Source organism: Osmerus mordax, chromosome 21 (assembly GCF_038355195.1).
Source record: "Osmerus mordax isolate fOsmMor3 chromosome 21, fOsmMor3.pri, whole genome shotgun sequence".
NCBI classification, from domain to species: Eukaryota; Metazoa; Chordata; class Actinopteri; order Osmeriformes; family Osmeridae; genus Osmerus; species Osmerus mordax.
Window position 1 is genome coordinate 11978182 of NC_090070.1, and position 13031 is coordinate 11991212.

The 13031-nt window shown below is 48.9% G+C and overlaps 1 protein-coding gene across 1 annotated transcript; it reads left to right on the forward strand.

Moving 5' to 3' along the window:
- Positions 1-553: 553 nt before the first annotated feature.
- Positions 554-11508, forward strand: mafgb (v-maf avian musculoaponeurotic fibrosarcoma oncogene homolog Gb). Its single transcript, XM_067259601.1, has 3 exons — positions 554-799; positions 10750-10815; positions 11026-11508. Exons 2-3 carry the CDS (start codon positions 10780-10782, stop codon positions 11506-11508), a joined length of 519 nt encoding a protein of 172 aa, XP_067115702.1. The 5' UTR covers positions 554-799; positions 10750-10779.
- The last annotated feature ends 1523 nt before the right edge of the window (positions 11509-13031 follow it).

Consider the following 13031-nt stretch of genomic DNA (forward strand, 5'->3'; position numbering starts at 1 on the left):
TGTAAAAAGTCAACTAACAAGTTGTATTTACTAGGTACAAATAGGCTAGTGTTTAGCAAGCGATATTGTTTTGCTGAGTTTGCACGGTTTAGCTCGTACGCTTCGCGCGCCCTCCCCGGTGTGTGTAGCTGTGTGAGTGTGTGCGCTCACAGCTTCGCCTACTTGCTTTTCTGACTGCCTCGCCAGCGACATCATACCGATGGAGCGCGAGACACGCCGTTAAAGGGCTAGCGTCCCAGTGCTGAATCATCACCGTCGTTAGACAGCCAGCCAGCCGTAGTCTAGTCTACATGCACAAGCAACTGTGACAGCCATGCCCCACTAACTCGCGACCGACCGGGGGGGCTTTCACGAGCGAGACAAAGGGGAGTTTTGCCTGCGCGTGTTGAGAAGCATTGTCATGCGTAATAAGCCACGCGTTGGTGCCAGTGGGAATATTTTTGAGAACTTGTGAGGTGACAAAGCTTGCAAGGTGGGGAGTTCCCCTTTTCTAGATACTGTTAGACGGTCGGAGTAACGTAATTGTAACGCGCTTTATCACGGAAGAAGCAGACAATTCGAGGACATTGAATCACTAAATACCGATAATACAGTGCCAATTTTCTACAGGAGTGCAATTCGCGGTTTCAACGTTATCGTCAAGGCTGCCCGTAGACTGGCACACCGCTGTCCGAAGGTCCGAGTGCTGAAACGGGGAGCAGACACCGTCACCGACACGGGCAGCTCAACGGCAACGCTGGATAGAAACGAAACCACCGCGAGCGCGGTCAGAGTCACTCTGTCTGTTGCTATTTCAGAGGTAAGAGAGATCACGCGGGCTTAAGTTAAACGTTGAACGTTTTACAGCCTTGAAGGAATTCGACCTTGCCGGTTTGGTGACTAACGAAAATTGCTCTATTTTGATTTGAGCTAAGCAAGATGAGAGAAGGCTGAAATGTCTGTTGTTACGTTTGCACAATAGACATTTTAAACTATAAAACGTCATTTTAGGTTAGCTTACTATTCGGCATACCGGGGTAACAGAGGCTACAATGTCAAAAAAAAAAAGAAAACTCACAAAATAGGTTTCCGTCGAGGGAAAGCTATTTATTATGTAACATTTTGTATAGTAGTGTCAAACGAAGGCATTGTTATTTTACCAGTCCAAAAAAGGCGGCCAGGCAAAGGTTCCCCCAAAAATATTTTTGTAGCATATCACACAAACCTCCTCGGTCTATTTTTAAACCGTTAATTTCCGTGATATTTCGAGCGACTTTTCATCGTGTAGGCTTCTCTCCCCGCAGAAGAGGTGCTGATTCATCACAACGTTGTGTTTCTCAACGTTCGCGCGAGCAGAGGCATGAGGGGGAGCCATGGCAACATGGCACCGACGGACAAAGGTCTGGCGCGAGCTAAAGGGACAGGAACGTTGCGTGCTCCGGGGGTCTTGCCTCCAGAATTGATGGCTTTGGTATAGAAAGCTCGTGCGAAAAAGGAAAAAAATACTTCACCGGAAAGATATCTGTTTTTAGCAGTCTGAAGACGCAGAGGAACATAATCTGTTGTATTAATCTACAAGAACGTTGGAATTATTTATAAAATTTCGATGGCTCTTGGAATGCTGATGCATTTCATGACTTTTTTGATTCACTACAATGTAAATTGGTGAAAACTGTCCGACAGTTGCCCAAACCGACCACCTAGACTTGGCAGTCTTTACCGTTAAGAATAAGAATTAGCCTATTTCATTCCGTTGGTATTTCTCTAGGTTAAGGGGAGAGGGAGAGTGACAGTTTGCGTCAGTCTGAGAGCAGGAGGGAGGGGGAGCATGTGAGCCGAAGGAGGAAGAGATCTGGAGAGGAAGTTAGGATCGGAGAAACCTGACATCATGTTTATTTTATTTTTTTCTGTCGTTACAGCCTACTGCTCTCCAACGCCTCTCTCTCTCTCTCTCTCTCTCTCTCTCTCTCTCTCTCTCTCTCTCTCTCTCTCTCTCTCTCTCTCTCTCTCTCTCTCTCTCTCTCTCTCTCTCTCTCTCTCTCTGTCTCTCTCTCTCTGTCTCTCTCTCTCCTCCTCCCATTATCTCCCACTCTTTTTTTTCATCTCTCTCGCTCTCTCTCTTGTTCTGTTTGTCCCTCTTTCTCATGCCCTTTCCATCAGAGTATTAATAGTACACAGTCAGCTAGTTCCACAGTTTAGTGCAGTGATGATGAAATAGTTGTTGGGAAAACTAACACACACACTCAAGCTCATTTCCACACTCCCTTTCTAACACACACACCCTCACACACATACACCCTCACACACACACACCCTCACACACACAGCCTCACACACACCTTCACACACACCCTCACACACACACACACACTCAAGCTCATTTCCACTTTCTCTTTCAAACACACACACACACATATCACTTAGGTTCTTCATTCAATGGTATCAGTATTTAATCAGTGCTAGGAGTGCATTTCTCCCTCTAGTACCCCTACATCCTCTCCCCTCCCCGCCCCCCCATCCTCCCTCCCCGCCCCCCATCCTCCCTCCCCGCCCCCCCATCCTCCCTCCCCATCCTCCCTCCCCGCCCCCCTCCTCGGTGTTCCCAGTAATTGGACGCTGACCGATGCTTATGTGTGCAACTTTGCTGATGGTGGCGCGCGGGAGATGGGGAGTGAGGGATGAAGAGAGGAAGATGAAGAGGAGGAAGAGAGATGAAGAGAGGAAGAGGAGGAAGCGAGATGAAGAGAGATGAAGAGAGGAGGAGGAGGAAGAGAGATGAAGAGAGATGAAGAGAGGAGGAGGAGGAAGAGGGATGAAGAGAGGAGGAGGAGGAGGAGAGATGAAGAGAGATGAAGAGAGGAGGAGGAGGAGAGATGAAGAGAGATGAAGAGAGGAGGAGGAGGAAGAGGGATGAAGAGAGGAGGAGGAGGAGGAGAGATGAAGAGAGGAGGAGAAAGAGGAGGAAGAGGGATGAAGAGAGGAAGAGAGATGAAGAGAGGACGAGGAAGAGAGAGGAGGAGGAGAGAGATGGGGATTTGCGGAGATGAGGGAGTGGGAACAAGGACCTTTTGTCTTCAAGGCGTTCCCTAAAAATGCTGAGGTGACTCAAACTAGTGCTCACTTGACAGATGGCGTTTTCACTTGTTACTTACTTAGCCCAGCTACTTTTCATGTGTGTGTGTCTGTGTGTGAGAGAGAGAGAGAATGTGAGAGAGCGATACAAATAACGACGTGAAGTAGCTAAGTGAGCCCTAACATTGTGCAAAGTCAAATTAACAGCAAGTTGGTGTGTGTGTGTGTGTGAGGAGGAGGGTGTGAGTGTGTGGGCGGGAGGTGTTGATTGAAAGGATTAGTGACATGTTTTATATCAGTTCATCACTGTGAGTATTTCCCAGCTCTCTCTCTCCTTCTCCCTCTCTCTCCATCTCTCTCTCTCTCTCTGTCTCTCTCTCTCTCTCTCTCTCTCTCTCTGTCTTGTGCGGGTGCAAACACACTGAGAGTGTGACCACATACTTCCTTGTGTTTGCCTTCCTTGTTACACATGTTTATGAACAAGAACGAGGTAGTGTGTAGAGGGTATGTGTGTGCGTGTGCCTGTGACAGGGTAGGTGTGTGTGCGACAGGGTATGTGTGTGTGTGGGTGCGTGCACAAGCACTTTAAGGACTACACTTAATTTAAGGTGTTTTGGGGAGTGTGGGTGTGTGTGTTTAGAGAGAATTTCTAAGTATGTGTGTGTGCTCATTATCTTGTTTCTAATGAGGGTGTTTTGATATTGGTGTGTGATACACTGGCAGATGTCCACAAGATCACGGGAGAAAAAGAGAGAGCGATAGGGAGGGAGGGAGAGAGGGGGGGAGGGAGAGAGGGAGGAGGGGAGAGAGAGAGAGAGAGAGAGAGGAGAAAAGAGAGAGAGAGAGAGAGAGAGAGGGAGGAATGAGTCAGAAGAAAAGAGAGAGAGAAATGGAACAATGGAGATTGAGAAAGAAAATAATAAAGTGAGAGATAGAGAGATGAACAGAGTAAGGGAGAGTAAGAGGAGCAGGGAGAGAGAGAGGGGGAGGGAGATGAACAGAGGAAGGGACAAAGAAAGAAAGAGAGAGAGACATAGAGCGAGAGCTGCAGTAGGTCAGTCTCTAGACCCTCTGAAACTGATGATGAAACACCATGTAAGAATAACCACCACTGTCAAATATCGCCACAGCAACCCGTGTGTGTGTGTTAGCATCAGTCTCACCGCATTCCTGCAGAGGGTGTGTGTGTGCCTTCATGTGTGTGTCTCTCCGACATAAGATCAACAGTGTGGTGTTGAGAGAGAGAGAATGGGAGAGACAGAGGAGAGAGGGCCAGGCCAGGCCAGGTGTGTGTGTGTGTGTGTGATGAGGCTTAAGAACCCAGAGGTGCCACCGGTTGGACCGCATACCACAACTGGGTTCAAATCCGGCCTGGTCTGGATCTTACCAGGAGACAGGATCTGATTCAGGATCTGATTTAGGATCAAGTTCCCATCACAAAAGTTGCCTCACAAAATTTGAGCTATCCGGTTTCTTCAATAGTACACACACACACACTTTGGGCACTCAAATGTCTGTAGTGGGGCTCATATTTGGCCGCAGAGGGAAGATGAACAGTACAGTGTTTTATTTGTTCGTGGGTTTTGAGAAGGGTCGATGAAGACTGGACACACACACACGTCATAATACTGTCTTGTTTTCACAAGTTCTTTTGGAAGGTAGACGAGAGCTAAGTTTCGGGTAAAAAGGACACCACACACACACACAGACGCACACACATCAGCACTAAAAACAATTTCGGGGGGGGGGGGAAGGACAGTGGAGCTCTCCTGCAGTTGCATCATCTTTCTGCGCCAACTTGCCGCAGTTTTCAGCTGCAGTGTGACCATTTCACAACTGCCGTTTCAAACCCTCACAGAAGATAGAAAAGCCAGAAGAAGAAGGAGACGAGGAAGTAAACGAGGAGACTTGATTGGTTGGTGGGGACGGCAGCACAACGTCCCCTCCCCGCCTCACCCTCCCCAGGTTAGGGTTAACCTAACCCCAGGTTAGGGTTAACCTAATCCCAGGTGTACACATACCTTAAATTGATGTGTCCATGCTTGACATGTGATTCATTTGTTGGCAAGTTCATACTCCACGCACACGCTAGCTATGAACGTCATTCCACACTTAAATATTTAACTTATTTCCTAAGATCTGGCGGGGGAGGGGAGGGAACCTGTCAAGAAGGTTTTATTGCAACTGTTTCATGTTGCCCTCTAAGAGATGGGTAGAGAGCATGAACGAGATGGAGGGAGAGAAAGATGGAGGGAGAGAAAGATGGAGGGAGAGAGAGTTGGAGGGAGAGAAAGATGGAGGGAGAGAGAGTTGGAGGGAGAGAAAGATGGAGGGAGAGAAAGATGGAGGGAGAGAGAGTTGGAGGGAAAGAAAGATGGAGGGAGAGAGAGTTGGAGGGAAAGAAAGATGGAGGGAGAGAAAGATAGAAGAAAGATGGAAAAAAGGTGGAGAGATGGAGGGAGAGAGCCAAAAAGAGATGGAAGGAGAAAAATATCAGAATCAGAATTTGGTTTATTCTCCATGTGAGTTTACACAAACACGGAATTTACTGTGGCAGGAAGGTGCATAAAATAAACATATACGGATCTTAAATATAAAACAAAAAATATAAAAATAAGAATAGGGCAACATAGTGCAAATGAGGTCAAGGAGGCTTGTGAAGAGTGAATGTAGGTGTTGGACTTGTGTTACAAGTGTCAATGTCGGGGGAGAAAAATCGGGGAGAGGTGAAGCTGTCTTCACAATCTGTTCACGTGTGAAGACATTCTCTCTTCTCTTTTTCTTGAATCTCTCTGCCAACAAGTGGGCTGGACTGTGTGTGTGTGTCTTATGATGCTGACTGACTCATAGACAAATGTTTTTTACGTCTTCAATCATGCAATGCTTACCCCAGCTACACGCACACACACACACACACATACATACATATTCTCTCTTTGACACCCCCCCCCCCCCCCCCACAGAAAGACCCTGGGGAGTCTCACTGTGCTTACCTGGCTGTTGGGATGACAATCTGAAGTACCATACTTATTTAGAGCTAGGCTTTTGCTGACCTAACACACCAGGGGCAGAAGCAAACTAGCATGTAGTTTAACTTATCTCTCTCTCACACACACACACACACACATACAACGACACGCACACAGACACGCACACACAGGCACGCGCGCGCACACCCACCCACAGAGAAAGAGGAGAATCAAATTAACCTACAAGGTTTTCTCTCCTCTCTAAAAAAGCCCTTACTAAATAAAAAATAAAACACTTTTGTGGTGCCATCGCCTGACGGTGCAGATTTTCTGCTGGAGTGAGGAGATTTCTCTTCACGCTCTCATACCTGCTGTACCTGACGCCAGGCAAACGTGTCAACTTCCTCCTCACACCTACGCTAACATGCACACGCTAACATGCACACGCTAACATGCACACGCTAACACTCACACGCTTCCTCGCTCTCTAACATGTATGTCTCGCATTTACATTTTAGTCATTTAGCAGACACTCTTATCCAGAGCGACTTACAGTAAGTACAGGGACATTCCCCCCCGAGGCAAGTAGGGTGAAGTGTCTTGCCCAAGGACACAACGTCATTTTTGCACAGCCAAGAATCGAACCGGCAACCTTCTGATTACTAGCCCGATTCCCTAACCGCTCAGCCACCTGACTCCCAACTCGCATGCTTTCCCTTTCCCTCCCTCCTTCCTCCCTCTTTCTTTCCCTCCTTCTCCACTCTGCCCTTTCCATGCTCTCAGTGAGACATTGCTGCGCTATTTTCTATCTCTGTCTCTCTCTTCCCTCCCCCTCGCTCTCCCCCTCACAGTTTCTCACACATTGATTTCCTGTTGAAAAGTGTTAAGTGATCCTCTCCTCACTGCTCTATCCAGACCAGACTAGTCTCCTAACTGCTCTGACTAGACTAGACCAGACCAGACTAGGCTAGACTCCTTCTCTCATCATCAGCAACTTTCTATTTTCTTAAGCATTTTGTTTTCAGTTCTGCACCTTCCATTATGTTTTCAATCCGATCGTTAATTCACTATCACTCACTCACACACACACACACAGTGTGATCCAGTGAAACCAATCTACCCCTTCACTACTCTGTAGATCAATGCAACAGGCTCTGATTGGAGAGATGGGAGGGAGGGAGGGAGGGAGGGAAAAACAAGTCCAGCTCCGAGAGCCTTAGTCTTTCCCTCCCTCTCTCTACCTCCCTTCTTTCTCTTCATCCCTCTATTCCTCTCTTTCTTCTTTCACTTCATCTCCCTATACCTCTGTTGTTCTCTCCTCTCTTTCTCTATACTTCTTTTCTTTTTCTTCATCCTTCAATACCTCTGTCTTTCCCTACCCTCTTTCACTTCATCTCTCTGTTCCTCTCTTTCTGTCTCTGTTTCTGTTTGTCTCCTTACTTTCTTTCCATCCCTCTATACCTCTCTCTCTTCCTCCCTCTGTACATGTCTCTCTCTCTCTCTTCCTCCCTCTGTACATGTCTCTCTCTCTCTCTCTTCCTCCCTCTGTACATGTGTCTCTCTCTCTCTCTCTCCCTCACTAATTGGGATGATTAAAGTCAGATTAAAACCTCTAAAAGCTTGTTTGTCTATTGTTGATCTCTTCCTGCGTTCTGGCGTTGTCATAGTTTATTTATACACGCGGACAACAATTACACTGGATTAGACTGATCAAGGAGACTTCTGTCTGTGTGTGTGTGTGTGCGTATGTAACTCGTCAAATTGGTGGATTTTATTCCTGGTTGTTGCTGAGTTCAGGACATTTTTCTGTTTCCTCCTCGACCCCAATCCTCCTGTCTCCATCTTTCTTTCTCTCCCCCTTTCTCTCCCTCTCTCCATCTTTCTTTCTCTCCCCCTTTCTCTCCCTCTCTCCATCTTTCTTTCTCTCCCCCTTTCTCTCCCTCTCTCCCTCTCTCTTTCTCTCGCCCTTTCTCTCCCTCTCTCCATCTTTCTTTCTCTCCCCCTTTCTCTCCCTCTCTCCATCTTTCTTTCTGTCTCCCTTTTTCTCTCTCTCTCTTTCACACTCTCTCTGAAACTATCTCTCTCTTCTTCCCCTCCCTCTCTCCCACTCCTCTAACAAATGTGTTGAGGATGCAACCCACAGCAACCCTTTCCCCCTCTCCCTTTCCCCCTCTCCCTTTCCCCCCCTCTCCCTTTCCCCCCTCTCCCTCCCCCCCCCTCTCTTTCCCCCTCTCCCTTTTCTCCCTTCCTGTCCTCCTCCTCCACCTGCCCTCCCCGTTACATTCTCTCTCTCCTCCTTTTTCTCACACCCTCCGTGTTTATTCTCTCTTCCCTCCCTCCTCCTTGTCTCCCTAATTCCCTCCCTCCTTCTTTCCATACTCAGCACTTCTCTGTTGTGTGTGTGCTCTGGGTGTATGTGTGTGCTCTGGGTGTATGTGTGTGCTCTGGGTGTGTGTGTGTGTGTGTGTGATGCCCTAATCAGCTCTGGAGATGTCAGCACTCTTTCACTCACCCCTTCCTCCCATCTTCTATACCTCCAATCCACTCTCTCTCTCCTCCCTTCTTAGTTTCCACCCCCTCTCCCTCTCTCTCTCCCTCCCTCTCTCTCTCTTTCTCTCCCTCTCTCTCTCTCTTTCTCTCCCTCTCTCTCTCTCCTGTCTTTCCTCATTTCCTCTTGGCACACCTCTTTCTCTTCTTCCCTTTCCCAGTGCGTGTGTGCGTGTGTGCGTGTGTAAGCAGGTCTGGTCCTGGGTCGTCAGCGTTCTCTAAGTCGCTCCATAAAAATATCGCCTGCTGCAGCAAAAGTAAAACACTGCCCCCGACGCGCCAACTGTCGCTGTGGCAACGGCCACACGGCAGCTGAGGTGGGAAGGACACCTTTGGTCAACTGCTGGGGTCTCCCTCCCTGCCCCTCCCTCCATGTCCCTCCCTGCCCCTCCCCCCATGTCCCCCCATGTCCCTCCCTGCCCCTCCCCCCATGTCCCCCCATGTCCCTCCCCCCATGTCCCCCCATGTCCCTCCCTGCCCCTCCCCCCATGTCCCTCCCTGCCCCTCCCCCCATGTCCCCCCATGTCCCTCCCTGCCCCTCCCCCCATGTCCCTCCATGTCCCTCCCTGCCCCCCCCCCCCATGTCTCTCCCTGCCCCTCCCCCCATGCCCCCCCTCCCTGCTGTGGATAACAGTAATAATATTTTTTCAAGCCACACTGTAGATCTTTGATCTGGTAGTTGTAGTAGTTCTCAGAGTTTGATAGTAACTGATAGTAACTGATAGTAACTGATAGTAACTGATAGTAACAGTGGGTGTGTAGATCTGTTTTGGTCTCTGTCCTTGAGTTTCTGCATACGTGTGTGTGCACAGGGGTGTGAATCTGTGTTTCGCTTTGATCTCTGCAGTATTTATAGTGGTAGGATTTGTGGCGGGAGACAGAGAGAGAGAGGGGGAGAGAGACAGAGAGAGGGGGAGGGAGAGAGACAGAGAGAGAGAGGGGGAGAGAGACAGAGAGAGAGAGAGGGAGAGAGACAGAGAGAGAGAGGGGGAAAGAGACAGAGAGAGGGGGAGGGAGAGAGTTGCATTATGGGAGGTGGTTTTTATTGGCGCTCATTCTTGGAAGGCCGCGTGTTGCTTCTCAGAACGAAGCCGTTGCAGGAAACGACTTGCACTTGAAAACCTGTCAGGCATTTCAACACCTGCCAGTTGCCAGGCGTAAGACTGTCGGGGCTGTGTTGCTATGGTAATGTCGTAGATCTTTTAGAACAAGTCTGAAATCCTGTGCAGTCTTTGACATGCTTTGAGATACTGCGTGAGAAGGAGGAGAGAGAGGGAGGGAGAGAGAGAGAGAGAGAGAGAGAGAGAGAGAGAGAGAGAGAGAGAGAGAGAGAGAGAGAGAGAGAGAGAGGGAGGGAGGGAGGGAGGGAGGGAGGGAGAGAGAGAGAGAGAGAGAGAGAGAGGGGCAGAGCTAAACAGAGGGAGAGGGTGAGAAAGAGGGAGAGAAAGGGGGAGAGAGAGAGAGAGAGGGTGGGAAGGAGGTGGATCTGCTGACTCATCATGACTGGTCTCATGATGATAGACGCTCAGCAACAACAACAATACAACAATAGCTGCCCTTCATCTGGTGCACACACACACACACACACACAGCACACACCTAACACACACACACAGCAGAAACCACACAAAAACTCCTCTGAGGACTCTTTTTGCAAATGTGTGTGTGTGTGTGTGTGTGTGTCTAGTCTGATCTCATCTTGTTTCACAAATCCTTGTGTTTGCACTTCTGTGTTTGCTCCGTTGATCTCAGTTGGCACTGTGTAGTGTCTCTCTCTCTGTCTCTCTCTGTCCCATCTCTCTGTCCCATCTCTCTCTCTCTCTCTTCTCTCCTCTCTCTCTCTCTGTCTCTCTCTCTTCTCTCCTCTCTCTCTCTTCTCTCCTCTCTCTCTGTCTCTCTCTCCTCTCTCTCTCTGTCTCTCTCTCTCTTCTGTCCTCTCTCTCTGTCTCTCTGTCGTTTCTCTGTCCCATCTCTCTCTCTCTCAGCAGAAAGTTGGAGGTTTCTAAGGAGCAAAAAGTGTGTGAGTGTGTGTGTGTATGAAAAGAGAGAAAGAGAAAACCTTCCTCTCTCGTTTCGACTGTATCTGAATGGGAGGTTTCATTTTCTTTTAGAGCAGCAAGTTAGACTCATTAGTCTTGTCAGTGTCCCCCCTGAACCCCCCCTCTCTCTCTCCGCTCTTCAGGATTGTTCGGAGGAGAGTGAGTCTCGTGGCATGACGACCACAAACAGGGGAAACAAGGCCTTGAAGGTGAAAGAGGGCACACACTTGCATGTACACACACACACACACAAAAAAAGCACACACACACAATCAAATCATTATTTATATTAAATGTATCGCCCTTCCTCCTTCTTCCCTCACAAACCTTCTGCCCTCCCCTCCCTCCCTCCCTACCTCCCTCCCTCCCTCCCCCCCTTCCTTACTCCCAACCCCCCCCCCCCCCCCCCGCCCCCCCAGGTGAAGCGGGAGCCCGGGGAGAACGGCACCACCCTGACGGACGACGAGCTGGTCTCCATGACGGTGCGGGAGCTGAACCAGCACCTGCGGGGACTGACCAAGGAGGAGATCCTGCTGCTGAAGCAGCGCCGGCGCACCCTGAAGAACCGCGGCTACGCGGCCAGCTGCCGGGTGAAGCGCGTCACCCAGAAGGAGGAGCTGGAGAAGCAGAAGAGCCTGCTGCAGCAGGAGGTGGACAAGCTGGCGTCGGAGAACGCTGGGATGAGGGCGGAGCTACACGCCCTGAGGGTCAAGTACGAGGCGCTGCAGAGCTTCGCCCGGACCGTGGCGGCAAGGGGCGGGGCCGGGGGGGCCGGGGGGACCGGGGCCGGGGGGGGCGTGGGGGCGAGGGGGGAAGGGGCGGCGTCGGTGATCGGGCCAAAGGTTTCCACGGCGACCAGCGTGATCACGATTGTGAAGTCGAAGACGGACGTGCGGTCTTAGTGGACGTGAAGACGGAGGGGTGGAGGGGTGCAGAGAGAGAGAGAGAGAGAGAGAGAGAGAGAGAGAGAGAGAGAGATAGGGGGAGAGAGGGAGGGAGAGAGAAAGTACAGTGGGAATGAGGGAGAGATGGAGACAGAGAACGAGAGAAAGAATAAGAGGGTGAGGTGGTTCTGCTGGATAGATTCGTCCGTGTTGTGATTGGGCGCAGGGAAAGCTAATTAGCATACCTTCACAAATACCCTCGACCCTTGACCTTTGAACTACAGGAAGAACTCAAAGAGAACTATGAGACATGGCCATCTGAGGCAGGGGGTCTTAAGTTTTAAATTCGTATTGACATGGGCCCCAAATGTGTTTGGGTTCTTCGACCCTGTGAGTGTTCAACGTTGTAGCAGGAATTCTGTGAACTTCTGTGACGTCAGTGTTCAATGTTGTTTTTGCTATGAATTTAGCTGTATTTTATCTGTAGCGCCCCTCTCTCTCCTTCTCTATCTCTCTCTCTCCCTCTCTCTCTCTCTCTCTCTCTCTCTCTCTATCTCTCTTTACATCCTGTATTGTACTCCTGCATTTGAACCCAGTGGGCTTCCGTACGTTGGTTCCTGTATACTTTCTGTTTCATCAGAAATCACAGAAGAAGAACAGGAATGTCCAAATTCAAATCAGATGTTTTTTTTGTTTTGTTTTTACTGGAAAATGTTTTGTAAAGTCATGAGACAGGCCTATGAATGATCCCCTCACTGCACTTGTTTAGCTATTTGTGAGATTTCAGTAAATAGTTTCCTTTCTACTCCAGTTCTATTACCTGTGTGCTCACCTGCACTTATTGGAATACACTGACCAATCAGGGATGAGGTGGAGGCATTGGGCATCCAATCGGGAATGTGTCATGCCGTATCATATGACTGCCGTGTAATGCTCAGTCATGTGATTGGCTGGTTCAGCTTCCTGGTCAGGCTCAGTCATGTAATTGGTTGGTTCAGCTTCCTGGTCAGGGTCAGTCGTGTGATTGGCTGGTTCAGCTTCCTGGTCATGTTCAGTCATGTGATTGGCTGGTTTCTCTGTTGGGAAACCAATAGAAGACTTCATTTCTGCTACGCTTAAGTGATTTTCTGCGGGGTCTCATTGTTTAAATGTTAAGAATCTTAACAAGTATCAGAAGCCCATGATTGTTTCTTGGAAAGGCGGGCTAGTTTTTGTGAGTGTGTGAATGTGTGTGTTTTTCTAAGTTATAGATTTAGTTTTTTTCACGCACGTGTGTAAGGGTGTGTCACCCGTAAGCTTAACCATGATGCTGTCTGTGTTGCGAACGTTCCGTATTCAAGATGGATCTTTGTCTATAAGTGTTGAATTTTATAAATACATAAGAGTATCTTTGCATTGTTTATAAAAACCTAAAACGATACAACAACAAAATAATATGAGAAATTGTTTGATATCTCTCTTTTTTGCGACTGTACCAAAAGTGGCTTATCAAAGTCGATAGCTTTTCATCCTTCCTCTAGTGTGTGTGTGTGTGTGTGTGT